The sequence below is a fragment of the Mya arenaria genome, chromosome 13 (assembly GCF_026914265.1).
Source record: "Mya arenaria isolate MELC-2E11 chromosome 13, ASM2691426v1".
In the NCBI taxonomy this organism is placed as follows: domain Eukaryota; kingdom Metazoa; phylum Mollusca; class Bivalvia; order Myida; family Myidae; genus Mya; species Mya arenaria.
In genome coordinates, this window is record NC_069134.1 from 58,920,609 (window position 1) to 58,939,000 (window position 18,392).

Sequence of the window (18,392 nt, forward strand, 5' to 3'; positions counted from 1 at the left end):
AGTAGTGCTGAGGCTAATTTAGTGGAGGAGTTTAAGAACAGGAAAAAAGAGAGAGAGATGGACTTGTAATCTAACAATCAAATATTATAAGAGGTATGATAGTAAAATAAAAATAAAAAATTAACATGCACATTTTCCCCCTTTTTGTACTAAAACGCTGCAAAATTTTCCCCTTCTCAAAGGCCCCAGGCCCCGTCCCCTTTTTTAGAAAAACACCCCTGTGGTGGTAATCATTCTCGATCTTCACAAAAACATCCCAGAATTTGATCATCAGTCTTGGCACATATGAGATTTGTTGATGGTTTAAACTTCATCTATTTTACCACGATTGTGAAGAAAGTTATATTAACTTGTACTAAGTCACTCTCATTGGCATGATTTTGCTTGAGAGTGTGGTCTTGTATGTTGGTAAACCGTACAATCAAGAGAAAACCACCTTGTCTGGCTTGGAGACTAGCTACATGTACCAATTTCACATGCGCCCAGGCCGGGAATTGAACCCAAGTCGCCTTGGTGAGAAGCGGTTGAGCTAACCACTGCGTTAACCGGACAAGCTTGGTTTGCGGTCACCAATTCAGACAAATAGTTTCCTAAAGGTCCTCGGATTAACCCCGTGGTATAAAACAACACTCCTGCATAACATTGTGCCAACAAGAGTGTTAATGTAATTTTGTTATAATCTGTTTCACAATCTTTGTTTAATTAAGATAAATGTAAGTATTATTTTAGATAAAGGAATGTTCAGGTGCTTAAAATGTACCATATTACAGTTTTAAGACTTTAGTGCGGGCAAAAGTGAAGGCTTTCTTTTCATTGGGTTAAGAAAGGGTTAAGATACTTTGAAATTTATAATAAAATCCTGGACTTTAAAAAGATGCAATTGATTTTGATATTCAATTAGGTAATAAATACCTTGAAAATGTAAATAAATCACATAATTCTATAAGACATTGAACTGTAGCCACCAAATCTTGAAATGGAAACCCATTAAAAAAAACAAAAAGACATTATGGAATAAAACCAAAAATCTTGACTAACTTTGTATGGTTTCTCCCCGTATGAAGTTGCTTCCCACATGGTAACTCCATAACTCCAGACATCCGACTTTGAGTCAAACTTCCAATAGTAAACACACTCTGGCGCATACCACTTCAACGGCCACTTTCCAGCTTCTTTTGCCTGAAAATCAAATATGTTCAATATGATAATCAAATGAGTATATTGCGACAATACACGTTATCTTGGAGTCAAACTTAAAGAAGTAAACACACTCTTTAATTTACACAAAGATATATACTTCTGAAATTGTTAAAGAACAAAGACCCTGTGATTGAGCAGTGACATGTATACTTCAACCAAAATTTCAGAAAAAAACACCCTGGCATGCACAACTTGAACAGTCGCTTTCCCACTGCCTTTGCCTGTAAATTGAATGATCAAATGAAAAATCAAATTCTGAAACACCAAAAAGGTTAGCTGGAAAGATGTGTGACAACTGAACATTTTGAAATTGAAATCAATGCACTTACATTTGTCGGACATAAAAAATCTTGTCATAGTTCATGAAAAAAGTTTGTTTATCAGCCCCTGAGTACTCTCTAGATGGAGATAAAAAAATGTTTACATGTTATGAACATGAATATATGTCAAGTCATGTTAGCTCAATTAACTCAATTGTCACAACTGCAATTACCTTAAATGTACCTCACTGTAAAGTCTTGTTTTCCGGTAAACAATTGACATATATGATAACAAAATTGGGCTTTTCTGACCAGGCCTTTCTAGACAGAGTCTTTATGAACCAGGCCTTTCTGGTATCTAGGCCATTTTGACCAAATACTGTAGCCTTCAAAGCTATCAAAATCTAGAGGTCTAAGAGTAAGACATTTCTTTTAGTTCTTAATTGATCTATAAATAGTGGCTACTTCATAACGACTCAGAAAATTTCAAAATAGCCGCTTGAATACCCGCGGCAAAGTTGGGTACAATGCTGTATTCAATAAAAAAATTGCAGTTGCAATAATTTGCGCAGCAAAGTACAATATAAAAGACAAAATACATTATTTTTACCTTAGCGCAGTGGTTAGCGCACTCGCTTCTCACCAAGGCAACCCGGTTTCGATTCCCAGCCTGGGGGCATATGAGTTTGGTTAGTGGTCACCAAGCCAGACAAGTGGGTTTTCTCCGGGTACTCCAGTTTCCCCCACACCACAAGACCACACTCTCGAGCAACATCGTGCCAACGAGAGTGATTAATATAAGTTACAATAGCTTGTTTCCAATCGTTGTAAAATTAAATAAGTTTCAACTAAGTTTTAACTAAACTAAACTAAACTCTTTTTACCTCATAGTAATTGTTATCTCTTCCAAGAGCTTTTGACATTCCAAAATCACTGATTTTTGCGAACGTTTCTGATACCAACAACACGTTTCTAGCAGCAAGGTCACGATGCACAAACTTTTTTGACTCTAGGTATTCCATTCCCATGGCAACCTGCCAAAGCAACTGTACGATGCCCATCTGAGAGAAATCCCTAGGGAGGAGAAAAAGAAAATCTAAGAAGTTTACGAAATTACTAACTTTTTATAACAGGCTTAACAAAAACCATGTTTCTGGTTTCCCAAACTACCCAAATATTTTTTGTGACCCAAAAAACTTCGCCCCAACCTGATTTAGTAGATGATTTTTTTTCTGTCCTTTAATTCTGTCCTTTCTAACTAATAATAAATTTATGATAGCTTCTTTCACAGAAAAGACGTGTAAATGAACCCAAAAAAAATGACAATAGTTTTGAGATTGAAACGCATATACCGGAAACACACAATTATATCCCAACCTACAAATGTACCTAACCGATATATTTTGGCAATTATTTCAGGAACTAATATTTTATCTGGTTAAGCTTAAAGCTGCACTCTCACAGATATACCATTTTTACAACTTTTTTATTATTTGTCTTGGAATGAGCCATTTTTTGCGAAAATCCATAGAAACCACTTACTGTATATAAGACTGCCGACAAAAAATTAGATCGCAGATCTTTGTATTTAAGTTCAAAAATTGATGTTTTATGCATTTTTCTTAAACCTTTAGTAACGGTTTATGCCATAAAACATTAATTTTTGAACGGAAATATGAAAATCTGCGCTCTGATCTTTTGTCAGCAATTTTTATCATTAGAGTGCGAATATTCACGCAAAAATTTGCTCTTTCCAAGACAAAAAATAAAAAAAGTTTTAAATATGGTATATCTGTGAGAGTGCAGCTTTAAGGTTATGTTTTGATGTATTTAGTAGCACAACTGATTCTTTCACTTTCCGCATGAAAGTTTAATTTATATATTTAATAGCATAAAGTCTAAGTTCATACACTTTAAAAGAGAAAATCAACATAAGGGTATATATTTATGAGTATATAATATCGCTATTATAAACATACCTTTTCTATACTTCTTTGTTTTTTTAAATGAAACATATTTTTTCACATGGCTTAATAAAACTTCAAGATACAACGCACTCTAAACTTTCAACATTTCAAATATCATTTACCAACATAATATTTACTTACTTTCTCCCTGCCAGGAAATTGTTAAGTTGACCCAGGGGAGCTAACTCCAGCACTAACATGATGCTCGATGATTTACACACACCTACAGGATAAGAGCATTTATTTTGTATTTATTATTTGACTTAATTATCTACACTACAGTCAAAACTTGTTGGCATGATAAAGGTTGGCCATATTTCCTTGTTGGTTTGCAATAGATGTAACGGATTATTTTTGTCATTATTCTGTAAGCATCCCAGCCTGGTTTGATAATCGCAAGGCTTGAAGTATCTTGGCCGGTCTATGGGATATCAAGCCAACTGGTTTCGACTGTACATAGCTGCCTTCAACACTTACATTAGACAAGATTAAAACAAGCAAATGCTGTGTTGGTGTTTTTCTGACAAATCTGAGGCCAAAATTAGGCCCAATTCCCACTACTAAAACATGTTGTTGTTTCTTTCTGAAAATTCCCATATTTTTTTTTTAAATTCCCGAAAGAAATTAAAAAAGCATTTTCAGTGAAAAGATATCCCCCGCCAACGATGGCTTGTTTGTGCTTGATGGCTTGTTTGTGCTTGAAGGTTAAAAAAAATCTCAGAAAGAATAAGATAAGCACATTGGTTTATCCCTTTCCGAGCCAAATTATAAAATATCGACCGGGACTACTTTATGATAAAAAAATTTAACGAAATAAATCAGAGGGATGATTAAATAAAACTGTCTTTTCTGAAACTGCTTACTCGGAAACATCAATCATTGCAAAATAGTACTCAATAGTTGAGATAAAAAATGTAGCCGTAGAAATTCACCGAAGAAGTTCATTGCAGGATGTTGGTTCATATAAGATTCAAGTTTCATTAAATTCTAGCAGCTAGTTACTGAGAAACGGCTGCAAACAATGATTTTTTAATAAATCAAGGGCAATAACTCTAAGGAAAATTGACCAATCCAAAAGAAAAATAGACAGGCATCATCACAGTATGTTGGTTCTTATTTATTCCAAGTGTCATGAAATTCTACCAGCTAGTTGCATAGAAAAGGCTGCAAACATGGATCTTTTAATAAATCAAGGGCAAATAACTCATTTAGAAATTACACAATCCAAAATATAAATAAACAGGCATCATCGCAGTATGTTGGTTCATATTTATTTCAAGTTTCAAGAATTTCTACCAACTAGTTACTGAGAAATGGCTGTAAATGAGAGTTTTTCAAAAAATCAAGGGCAATAACTCCAAGTACAATTGACCAATCCAAAAAAAAATGAACAGGCATCATCCCAGTCTAGTAATTCATATTTATTTTAAGTTTCATGAAATTCTGCCAGCTAGTGACTGAGAAATGGCTGTGAATGTGCATTTTTCAAAAAATCGACGGCAATAACTCCAAGGACAATTGACCAATCAAATTTGTTTTTGGACGGGCATCATTCAAGTATAGTGGTTCATATTTATTTTAAGTTTCATGAATTTCTACCGGCTAGTTACTGAGAAAACGCAGGTGACGGACAGACGGACGGAAGGAAAGACGGACGGACAACGCCATTTCAATATCCCCCTCCCTATTTCATAGGCGGGGGATAAAAAAATTTGGGACCCCAAACATTCTGATATGGATGAGTCAGTTTTGCATTATGTTGATTTTGACACAAAGCTATGCAAATAACTTTTTAAAGAAAAAACAGCTGAAAAAAATAGCGCCAATATTGTTGTTTAAGGATTTAATGTTTTATAATTGTGTTCATGGGTGTATGAAACTATTTGGTCAGCTGCTCTGCTGGGAAAATGAGCAAGTCGGTTGTAGAAGGATCTCACAATGATCTGTGTACTGACTAAATGTTTTCATACACAAAGAACTGCAATAAAAAAAGGTCATTGTTTATATATATATACTTATCTCTGTGATAATTCAACATTGTAAAAATCATGCTTTTAAGACATTTGTATACAAGAGCAGTAATAGACTGCCATATCACCCTCGTAATCAAGTGCAGTACAACTATGCCTTACGATAAAGGCTACCAATGATTATTAACAAAGCACAATAACTAAAGAAATACTGCAGCCAGAGTTATGGTTTATGTGCACTGAACTTCACCTCAATGAGATCAATATGTATATGTAGTTTGAAGTCAATACTGCAAAGACTTTTAGTTATGCTACGAGCAAATAATAAGTCGGAAAATTAACAAAGGGCAGTAACTAAAGAAATTCTACACCCAGTTATGGATGACCCTTGTGCACTGCACTTCTCCTCAGTAAGATCTATTTGTATTTGAAGTTAGAGTCACTACCTCAGACTTTTCAAGTTATGTTCAGAGGATAATAGTATAAATTTAGGTGTTTGAACAATGGTAACGCAATGAAGTTAGTTGATTAGTTCGCATTTTGCACATATCGGTTCATAGCATACACAGTATGTGTATACCACGTGATAAAATGCGTCATAAATGCTACGTCAGAAGGCAATATTTTGCTTCTAATGAAGACTTTTTACAAGATAACTATTCACTATTTCTTTACCATTTTAAATGAAACATAGTGCATCTTATGCCGCATACGGAGCCATGCCTTTGGTCTTTTACCAGAGTTTGATTGAAAGTGTTGTTTCTTAAACACTTCGACAAACCTTTTCGCAATACGGCAGTCTGACTGAGCACTGTCTAAACATTATGTTGGAAACAGGTATGTCAAAGTGTTTGGTGAAACTAATCACCTTATCAAACCTCGGTAATAAAACGAAGATGGGGCTCTTTTAGCGGCACAGACTGCCCTTTGTTTTATTCAAAATGGTGTAGTAAAAGAAAAGTTGTCTTTGATTAAAGGGTTCATTCTAAGCAAAATGTTGCCTTCCAACGTAGCATATATGACGAAATTTATCACAAGGTATACACACACTGATATACATGTATATGTACAATAAGGAGTGCTCTTACCAATCATCCGGACAATATGTTTGTGACTCAACGGCATCATGATCCTGGCCTCACGAAGCAATTCCGGCTGAAATAAAAACAGAGAAAAATAATTATTTTTTTCTACTTGGAGTTCTACTGATGCTATTCAAACTTTATTTTTTAGCCTCACAAAGTGACTCCAGTTAAAATAAAAACAGAGAAAAATATTGTTTTACTATTTGGACTAATATTTCTGCCATTCAAATTTCAAGAATATTCAATTTCATTGATAGACTCCATAAACTTCTTTTGCCATTAAAATGTGTTACACATTAGTTAAATTTATACTAATTTAACCTTTACTCTCACGAAAGCTGTAGCTTATATATAATCTAGCATAAAAACTGGTAATGAAAGCGCTTGAAGGATTTCATAAAAAAGTTTACCTTGTGGGGATTGAACCCTCACCATCTTGGGTGTGAGGTGTATACCTATACCACTTGACCAACCTCACATTGGTGGGGTTTGAACCCACAGCCCCTTGGATGAAGGACGGACACCTATACCGCTAGAACCATCTTATCCTGGTGGATATCAAACCTTAAAACACATGGGACAGAGACCTACACCTATACCACTAGACCTCTTGCATGCTAGTGGGGATCAAACCCACAACCCCTTGGGTGACAGGTGTACACCTATACCACTAGACCTATCTCGCCCTGGTGGGGCTCAAACTACAACCTCTTGGGTGTGAGGTGGACACCTATACCACTAGACCTATCTCGCCCTGGTGGGGCTCAAACTACAACCTCTTGGGTGACAGGTGGACACCTATACCACTAGACCTATCTCGCCCTGGTGGGGATCAAACTACAACCTCTTGGGTGTGAGGTGGACACCTATACCACTAGACCTATCTCGCCCTGGTGGGGATCAAACTACAACCTCTTGGGTGACAGGTGGACACCTATACCACTAGACCTATCTCGCCCTGGTGGGGATCAAACTACAACCTCTTGGGTGTGAGGTGGACACCTATACCACTAGACCTATCTCGCCCTGGTGGGGCTGGAACCCACAACCTCTTAGGTGACAGGTGAACACCTATACCACTAGACCTATCTCGCCCTGGTGGGGATCAAACTACAACCTCTTGGGTGTGACGTGGACACCTATACCCCTTGAAAAATTTCACCTGGGTGGGGATTAAACCCACAACTTCTTGGGTGTGAGGCGGTCACCTATACCACTAGACCAATATCACCCTGGTGGGGATCAAACCCACGACCTCTTAGGTGAGAGGTGGACACCTAAACAATCTTACGCAGTAAGTTTTATACCTCTTGGTTTGGATGGCAGTCTGCTTCTTTGAGAGTTTTCACAGCTACTGGTATGGGTTTACCAGTCTTCAGTCGACAAATTCCTTTACATACTGATCCGAACTGGCCGGCACCTTGAAAAATAGAATAGGCATGTAGATTTACTATGTCAGAGAGTTTTCACAGCTACATGTATGGGTTTACCAGTCTTTAATCAACAGATACCCAAGATCCAAGAAGAAAAAAACAAATTTATACAATTTTTTATGAACTTCATTATAGCCTATTACTTTAGACTTAAAACTTTTCCTTAACTTATCTAATATTGTTTTGATAATATCAATTTATACCTAAAGTCATCATTAGTGATTATATTATGTGATATTTATATAATGTTAACCTTAAAAAGTTAATGTCAACTGATGCAAAGGCGAGAAAAAACATTATCATTTTGAAGTTTAACATAATTTATAATATTATGCTATCACCCTTCATGGAACCTGGTATTTATATATAGTATCAAATAGCAACTAGTAAGATCCTATGTACACTCATGAAAATTAGACTTTGGGTGAGCAAGCCTGAATTCAGACAGAAGTGCTTGGCATCAACATTCTTAACAAGCCCTGCTTTATAAAATCCAGAATTTCTGCAAGCCGAGACAGCATTTTACAAGTGCACGGCTTGCGGGCTTGTACTTATTTCAACAACTGTATGTATAGAATGTTTCTGAAGCTTTTTTAATGATAGTATAAACAAAGTCAAGAAAAAAAATCTCCCTGATACGCATCCCACTCACCAAGGGCATCTTGAAGGTCAATCTGGTTTGGTTTCAGGTCAAAGTCATTTAATGTTCGCGGAACACTGCCGTAAATGTCCTCAAGTTCATCTGCATTAACACCGAGACCTTTTAATGTCACTCTTCGACTGTCAAATGGTGCACTTTCTGAAATAGGGAATGACCACTTAATACATGATTTATATTTAACAGAAAGAAGTAGGATATGATGTAGTCTTTAAAATATGGGCCAAAAAAATTACCTATCCTAATATGAGAAAAATAATTAAAGGGCAATAAATCTAGAAAAAAACATACACAAAATAATGTTTCGTTTGAACAGCACTTCTCCAAAATACAGTCAATATGTTCATGAAGTTTGAAGAGAATACCTCAAAAACATGGTGTTTTGATGTAGAGAAGTAAAAACTATAATTAAGAATAAAAATAATCAAAGGGAAATAACTCATGCTTAATAATGTTTCTTTTGCACAGCACTTCTCCTCAGCCCATTCAATATGTGTTTATAAGTCAATACCTCAAAAACATGGTGTTTTTATGAAGAGAAGTAAAAAAAAAAATAGAAAATAAACAAAGGGCAATAACTTGATATCATTTCTTTTGCACAGCACTTCTATCAAAACGGTCAATATGTGTTTATAGTTTGAAGTCAATGCCTCAAAAACATGGCGTAATGGAGAAAATAGATTTGTTCTGATTTCCCATGACGTATGGATGGACTGATGGATGGACGACGGACAGACAGGACGAGGTTATTCCTATGTAATAACATGACTAATAACATAGCTATAAAATGCCCCCATCAAAAATTTAAATTAAAAAAAAATAATATAAAATGAATTTGTTTTTAATAAAAAGTGATATTTCCTAAGATGGACAAGAATGGTTCGTTTATTCTACTCATGTACTATGCAGTTAATCCCCCACATTTTTGCAATTCCTATTCTTAAAATACAACCTATATTTCTAGCTAATGAAATTCCAGATAAGCAATCAATAAATACTAGGCTTTATTATTAAGAATTTCAACTGTCATGGTTGTTTAAACGTCTGCCTACTGCCTGCCACTCATTCGATACACACTCCCTGGGTCAGATTTCACATTCAAAATGTGTCAGACAACGAGGTTGAATTGTAAGTCAGTTAGATGACTTGAAGAAATTTCTTTATGATTAAGAAGGGCTCCTCCGCTATACTCGATCTGCCCATCCACAATAATTAAGAATTCACCTCATGCCAACAATAACTGAAACAACCATTGCATAATAAATGTGCTATGATAATCGTAACGCTTTACGAGGAGTTCGTAGCTCTCCCTCCCAGTCACCAGCAGCCAACCAGCGACTGTTTTCATCGGGTGTAGGTGGAAGAGACCGTTTCCCATGCGGATTTGTCCCTTTCTGGTTCTGGAGCTCTCGTAAACTTGGTCGTCTGTTTGTGGAAGGCAAAGGCGGTGCTTGCCCACTCTGGAATAGAAAATAACATGGCTGTGGTAATATGGCTGTGGTTTAAACTTTGGCCTACGCCTTTATTTTTCAATATATTTTGATACACTTCTTATACAGTTTTTTAAGTTCAGGTAAATGTAAGTGGAACAAAGAGTTACTTTTTTATGTTTTTTAACTTCCTTTACTAAAAAAATCGAAACAATCTATATTTTTTTCTGTTCATTTTATACCAGGAGATGTTCATCCCCCACCTTGAAGTAGAAGGATGGTGTGAAATTCCAGAAATTCCCTCCACCCCCATCAGGGGATATGACATGTATATGATTTCTGAGTAACAATAACTTACCGCAGGTGGCAATGCTTCACTACCTGCAGAGGGTCGACCTGGTAGGCGGAAATACTCGAGGTTCGGCTTGTTGAAATGCAGGTACTCTATAACACGAGTAATAAATCGTAAGGTTTCCCCCACAAAACAAGACCAGCCTCTCATGCAACATTGTGCCAAGGAAAGTGACTGAGGGAAAGATTTCTCCCACAAAACAAGACCAGCCTCTCATGCAACATTGTGCCAAGGAAAGTGACTAAGGGAAAGATTTCTCCCACAAAACAAGACAACACTCTCGCACAACATCGTACCAAGAGAGCATGAGATATTATTAATATTGTAACATTTTTCACAAATGTTGTTAAACTAACATAGTTAAGCTTAAAGCATAAGGGGCCATATTATTATTATACTAAAAATATTATATGATCAGTTTGTAAGAGATTCTGTAATGGTAACTACAAAAATTCAAAGACATTTTTGCAAATTATGAAAAAGTACATGTATCTCTTATGTGACCTATTATACAAATTTTTAGCGAAATAAATAATATTAATTATTATTCAAAATAACCCATTCCAAAGTGATCTTATGAAACAAAAAATAATATCAGTGTCCGTGACAGCACACAGTGTATCAGCACAATTTAAGTCGGCATTTTATGAAAAAATAACATTTAGAACTGATTTAATTGTTTTTATGTGAAAACAAATATGAATGATATAAAATTTTGGAGCCTTCTATACTAGACACAAGTACTGGGTCCATTTCGACGAACGTTAACAGTCTGACAAAATTCCTGTATGAATGGACAAACATTTTCTGACATGGGTTTAACTACCCCAATAACAGACTTATAACTGCACTGCTTCCAAAAAAAAAATTGAAACTGGAAGTATGAACTTCCTAATGATCAATTTTTTCATTTTGTCCAGGTTTTCACTGAAATCTGGAAGTTTGAATTCAAAACATCTTTAAACTATTTTTCATCATGCATGTTAAAAATCAAATAATTTGCAACTTTAACTTCACAGACTTATATTATGTTAATTCATTTAACTTTAAGACTAATTGAAATTGTGACCACAAAAGTTTTTGATATTTTGAACTTCCAAGCTTTCAATTTTGGAAGTTTTCTTCAAGATTATGGATTTTTTTGTACTTCAAAGATAATCAATTTTGAAAGTATTAACCCATTTCTACTTCCAAACTTCCTTTAACGGAAGCCCTACTGACAAGTGATGGAATTTAACAAGGATTTATGAAACCAAATTGCAATACAATAAATTAATAAGCATTCACTTACTTTCTAGTTGTTTTTTGTCGTATCCCGGACACGGGCATGGCTCGGTCAACTTACAAAGAAGGCCATCTTGCTTGTTGTGGTAGTGATCTATCAACTGTAAGAGAAATACAGGTCACAGTGTCATCATAAACTAATTAGTTTTTTTTGTCCTATTTGGGACAGGGAAATGGTTCAGTCAGCTTTCACAGCAGACCATCTTTCCTTGTGGTGGATTATTGTTTATTGAAGAATTTTGAAAATATATACTTAGTGTGATTGCATAATACTACTGTTTGCAAATAAATTTAGCAAAATATTGACCAGTTAAATAAAACACAATCAGAATGACATTTTTTACAGAGGAGAACATCAAGTGGTAAAAGTGAAGCCTCACTTCAAAAGATTTTGAATGGCACCTAACTTTCTAACTCAGCAGTGTTGAAGGTAAACCGAAATAAAAATTGGTCGGTAGAAGTGATCTATCAATCACACTAGTGGGTTCCCATCTCAAAAAAGTGTGTAAAATGATCAATTACGTTTACATTAAAGAAGCAGTTTTGACACCATATTTAATTTAAAAGCACATTAATGCACTTAAGGATGTTTTCCTGCGTTAATAGCACACTTTTCTGCGTAAAAAGTGCATTTTTTCTGCATTTTAAGCCCATTTTGGTAAAAAGCGTATTTTTGAGAAGAATAATATACTCAACATGCTTGGATTCAGTTTCATAGCATATCTTAGTTTAGTTTTAAAAGTGAAGATACTCCAAAGCCAAAAATAACATTTTTTTTTTTTTCATTTCCTTAGTATAGTTATAATCATGCGATTAACTTTATATACCAGTCGCTTAATAAAAAGTGGCAGCCAGTCTTTTGTTCCATGTAATTGATTATCAGGATAAAACCATTTTTCTATTTTAAGTAACAGTGACCTTGACCTTGTGTGCACCCCCAGCAATCCAAGCTAGCTTTTCACATAAGCTTCCTACACACAACCTTTTATCATTGTTTCCAAGTTTTTGGGCGGAAACCGAAGTTTCCACCATTTTTCTATTTTAGTAACAGTGACCTTCACCCAAACGCCCTCAAAAGCAATCCTATGCTAGTGTTTCACATAAGCTACCTACACACCAACTTTCATCACTATCCATCAATTCTAACTTAATTACTAAAAACCTTCAAATGTAAAGCTCAATTGTAAACAGTGGCAGTACTTTCGAAATATCTTCCTTAAATTTAAATTGTCATTTAATCAAATGTACAAAATATCTTTTGTAAAGGTTTAAATCACGCCTTGTTGAGGTCAAATTGTAGAACGCATTAATAAATTAGTTTGTAAGGGAAGATTCTGGAAAACTTAATGAAGATTGAGTTCCGAATAATGACTACTGGTACAACAGTATATGTACTTATAAGCACAGTGTTTTCCCAACAATTTTCCAAAGGGGGTTGGGCCCGTCTGGTTGGGAAAATGAGTATTTTTCACTTATATTAAAAAATTTGCATAGAAATGAACAAAATGCTTTATAAATAGACAGAAAAGATAAAAAGTATGTGATAAAGTTTGTTTCTATAAAAAAACACAAATTGTTCCATACAGAAACAGTTTGGCAGTTAAATTTATATTCATTTTTTCAAAACAGAAAGTCATTTAAGTTCGAATTTCATTCCCACATTTGAGAAAAAAAGTATATGTATTAACGTTCGGATAAGGGTTGAATTTCGGACCCAAAGTGGTCAGAAACAACACACACTGTCTTATTAGGCCTAACGATTACAGTATTTTATCAACCATAAGTCTTAGTTACCATCATAACGCAGTCAAACTTCGGTCCATCTTGTATGCCGAGTTTGCTGTTTTCATCTTTGTCAATTAGGTAATGTCTGGTCTCATGTTTAAAGCTGATACATATGGCATATGTCGTCTTGTCATTTCTCTGTCGAACCCTGAAAAAATATATATTATAAATGCAAATCAGTTCTATCTGCAAGACAGATTGAGAACTAAAATAATAAAATTCACTAATTTCGTAAGATTTTATTGCGTAATTATGCATGCTTCTTCTTTTCATTTTTTTGTAGCTGCACTCTCACAGATTGAATGTTTTGACTACTTTTTTTTTTTTTGCCTACGAATGAGCTGATTTTTGCGTAAATGTCTGAAAACAAGCGATATATTAGACTGCTGACAAAAGAGCAAAAGTTTTCCTATTTATGTTAAAAATTGATGATTTATGGCTAAATGGGTATTTAACGCTTTAAGACTAATGGAATTTTTCAGCAGTTTTTCAAACAAGTGGAATCAGTTCTATTGTAGGCTATGATATAAGACTGAATTTAAGGCATTGATGCCAAAATCGGCCAATTCTGAGACAAAAAAAATAATCTCAAAACTGTCAATCTGTGAGAGTGCAACTTTAAACCGACAAATATCAAATATTTATCAAATAGAACAACTGTTTCAACTGGCCAGTTCATCATATAAACCATTGAAAGGCATGAAATAAAAAACATTATTTTCCAAATCTAAATAGAATGCAGATTGCAATATTTCTTATCAGATAAATAAGGACACATCGCATTTCATGGTGATGCTTCCTCATTGCTTACTTTACAAGAAAGATAAAACCGCTTTTGCAAAATGACATAATGTAAACCAGCCACAAATAAAACAGTGATAAAATAAGCAAAGTTAAACTTTCATTGTGAAATAAACAATTTCACACAATTTAAACTAGGGCAATCACGGAAGAAATATTTAATATCCACGATGACACCTGTATATAAGCTTGGTTAAATGCCATGTCATGAGTATGTGCATTATAATGGTGTCCAATCTTCCTAGAAGTTTCATGAGTTTTAATGCAACACATTTTTTTCGATAACCCTTTTCTTCAATAATTCAAGGGCCTTAAGTTTGGTTTGACCAAGTGAAATGTCAAACATATTGTTAACGCACAACTTGCCATGCTGATCAACATTCTTATGAAGTTTCCATCGCCGGCAACCATTGTACTTTCTTCCGTTACACTTCATACATACCGTGAGAAAATTGACTGACAAAATCACGTTTCAATGAATATGCATGAGCCAGGGGAGAGAACTCTTCTTCCAATGAGTTCGCATATTACACTCAAATATTATTCAATAACTTAACAGTGTCAGTAGCCTCCGTAGCCGTGTGGTTTTGACTACAACCAAATATTATTGTACTGAGAAGGGGGACCCAGGTCAACTCCAGCTATCAGTTGAATTTTTTTCACTGTAAAGCATCTGGTACTTTGTGGAACCAATGAAACTGCCTCATTAATTATTCATGATTACGAGATTTTCCTTGTCAAATTGACCATGGTACATAACAAAGCATAGCGTAGTGTGTATGTAACGGGGGGTATTCGACGATGTAAAGTTTTATTTGTGTAGGTTTTGAGGCACCATATGATCAAATATATATATTTTACAGAGGCAGAGACAGGACATGACTTAAAGGACGCAACTCATGTATATACAATGAATAAGTAACGTGGGTGTGTGAGTTTGTGTTAGTTTTTTTTAATAATCACACTCAAGCAAGGCCCATTCTGTGGCATTTTAGATTTTTGGAGTTGAGTGCACAGATAGAATGTAGCCCTGGTTAGAGCTACCCTGTTTCTTTAGCATGCACCAGTGAATAGAACTGCAACACAGGAGCCCCATTTTACACCCCGCCTAGAAGACGATTAGTATATTTTAAGTGATGCGGTGGGGAATCAAACTAGCGACCACTGGATTGACAGTAGTGTTGCAATCAGTTTAAGTTTGACTATCGATAATCCGTTCCACTCAAGTAACCAATTATCGATAGTACAATTGGTTTTTCACAATACCTTAATTGTAGTTTTATTCTTGTACAATAACTCATAATCCCAAACAATGGTTATGTTATGTGTATGTTTGAAATTATTAAGTGTTGTTTTGCTTTTGGCCATTATAACTGTTAACACTTACATTTGAACACTTACGTATATGTATAAATAAACTCTGGATGAAAATGGTGGAAATTAACTTTAATTCAAATAAGGAGAAAAGCTACTCGCCAGTTGAATCGATGATTGATTATAACCAAATACAATCAAATGTCGTTGATTTCAGGCTGGACCAATCACATTTAGATTATAATCGATCATCGAGACATCACTTATAATTGACAATCAAGTGTGTTACTATTAGACCACAGATCTGCCACATGAAACTGACACAGTAACACTCATGTTTGAAATTACAGGATAATTGAATTGAACCAATACAGAAACTGGTACAAGTGATGTGTCATTTCACATGTGGTGAAATAATAGCTTCCTGGTTTGGAATGTTTACAAAAAGTGCAAACTAATATTGATCATAACATCTATTACAAGAGTAAGTTGGTCATGAGGTTCATAAACAAGGCATATTGAGCAGCATGTTCAATTAATTCATATGTAATGTTTTTTATAGAATTTACTTATGTATTATAATCATATTTTAAATAAATACTAACACTGTAAGAAATGCAGGGAGGAAAAATTAGCTGGAAATTCCCAATCTGAACATTTATACTGTAGTGCTCCAGCCAGGATTTGAAAAGGGCAGGGTGATAGGTCAGAAAAGGCACTTTTGAATGAGCCTTAATGCAAAAGTCAGTTGTAGTCACCGCCCCCCAGGTCCGGGGGTATACTGGGGATAGCTGGGGAAATGGGCCATGTTTTTATTTTCCAGGTGGCTACGCAGTGCCGGGTGCATGCATTGTTTTTGTGTTGACGGGCATTTTACCAGCAGTTCGTCCCCGCGATTTTACACGGGCTTGGCTGGACCAAGTCACAGTTCCCACTATTCCCCGGACCTGAGAGGGCTGTGGTTACAATTCACTGGTGCATAATGGGGCACTAAGCAAGAGCCAAATTCCCAGTGTTAAATTCTTATTGTGTATGTGTTGTAATTACATTTGTACTTGTTATTGAATTTGTTATGAATACCTAAGCTTATATCTTTAGTGTCAAAATTATATGTGGGTATATTTATTTATATTTATTAATTTGCCCTAAGCTGGGGCATTAATTGTGTGTATGAGGGATTCAGATCCAAAAATATTTTTCAACCAAATTTTTGGCGCATTCATTTCCCCAACTGTAAAATCCATTCACACAAATTAGCTACAAACAGGCACACTTTAAAAAAATATAATTAAATTCTTAAAAGTGAGCTTGTACAGATTTGTCTAAATTTGATCTTTATAATTCCCTTAAAACTATTCAAACCTAGTATCCTAAAGAGGACTTTGATTTGTTTCCTTGTTTAAAATATCCTATTATTTACCATACTCACAAAACCTGCGATCTGATTTTTTGTCAGCAGTCTTATATCACTGGTTTTCAGACAATTATGCAAAAATTGGCTCGTTCCAAGACAAAAAATAAAAAAAAGTTGCCAAAACGGTCAATCTGTGAAAGTGCCGATTAAAACAAAAATAAAGATAATAAAAGTTTAGTTAGTGAATTAATTCATATCCTGAAATAGGCTCATATCAATGAAAACCCAAGAAAGTTTACATTATCGGAAAGTCATGAACAGTTTGATAAAAACCCACCACAAGGAAACTGGTGCTCAAGAAGATTTTACAAACATATTACTTCCTTCAATATTAACTATTTAATAAGAAAAAGATCTCATCTGTTACAAAATAAATTGAACATTTCATATCTCCTCATTTGTCTATAAGCAGGCTAAGTTGCTTTAATAAAATATGATCTTTCAATATTTAAATATGTGTCCACAAAGAATAAGATGGCCATATTTTATGGTTTTCAGTGAAATATTTTTATTTTGACAGCTATTAGATATTGATATTTAATTTGAAAATAGCGCCAAATTTTAGCCAAATGATGTAACACTAGAAATCTTTTCTTCCAAGTACTGTGGGAGTTTAAGTTCGTTTTAACAGTGAAAAGGGCTACAGTGAAATAATGTTTTGATATACTCACTGTTTCAAAACTTGAGTAACTCAGGAACTAATCTACCACTATTTTCCAATAAAACACCAAAAAGCTTGCAATAAATTTCGATCTTCCATCAAAATTCAACAGAACAAATCTCCTCCTAGATCTTATACAGGTAAAACCAAAGAAAATGGTTTGGTTAGGGTTAAATCCTTTTCAAAAACAGGTAGGGTAGAAAGGCTTTTTTTTTCAGGCTATAATTTTATTGTCATCATTGGAGAATGGTGTTAAAGTGACCTTCTATATAAAGCTTTATGGTAATCTACATATTTAAACAGACACTTAAATATTCATCTGTTTATTTTTTCTATTTTATTTTTTACCAACTGAATACTGTATCTTTACACCTCAACTTCCATGAACATAAATGAACTGCCTTTTGGCAACTGCATTTTTCAATTGATGAACGCAATATGTTCAGACTCCACACACTTTGACCAGCCCAATTGTGTTCATACTCTGATAATGACATCAACCCCGCAATTCATTTTTTTTGTTATTTTTTTTCTTACGCCTAACCACCATTCATTTGCATCAATTAGTATGTGGTACATAAATGTCACCATGAATTATTATACAATTATGATTCAGCTATCAAAATAGAAGAGAAATATCTCTGTTGTAACAAGGAATATGGACAGTCTGATGAACCAGCTGTCTTTCACCAATCACTGATACAAATATTTTTACCGTCATAGTTTATTTGTCAGGATACCATTTTTATCAATCAATAGACATGGCTTATTTCAAATG

General features: G+C 34.8%; 1 protein-coding gene across 2 annotated transcripts in view; it reads right to left on the reverse strand.

Annotated features, from left to right (window-relative positions):
* The window catches only part of LOC128213363 (tyrosine-protein kinase SYK-like), a 40,523-nt gene that overhangs the window by 17,703 nt on the left and 4,428 nt on the right, over positions 1-18,392 (reverse strand). For both annotated transcript variants that reach the window (XM_052918993.1, XM_052918994.1), the window contains exons 5-14: positions 13,434-13,572; positions 11,647-11,740; positions 10,362-10,447; positions 9,865-10,033; positions 8,568-8,714; positions 7,790-7,902; positions 6,486-6,552; positions 3,569-3,650; positions 2,345-2,534; positions 1,039-1,179 (exon numbers count right to left, since the gene is read on the reverse strand). In XM_052918993.1, coding sequence (XP_052774953.1) covers positions 1,039-1,179; positions 2,345-2,534; positions 3,569-3,650; positions 6,486-6,552; positions 7,790-7,902; positions 8,568-8,714; positions 9,865-10,033; positions 10,362-10,447; positions 11,647-11,740; positions 13,434-13,572 — 1,228 coding nt within the window. The remainder of the gene's footprint in view (positions 1-1,038; positions 1,180-2,344; positions 2,535-3,568; positions 3,651-6,485; positions 6,553-7,789; positions 7,903-8,567; positions 8,715-9,864; positions 10,034-10,361; positions 10,448-11,646; positions 11,741-13,433; positions 13,573-18,392) is intronic.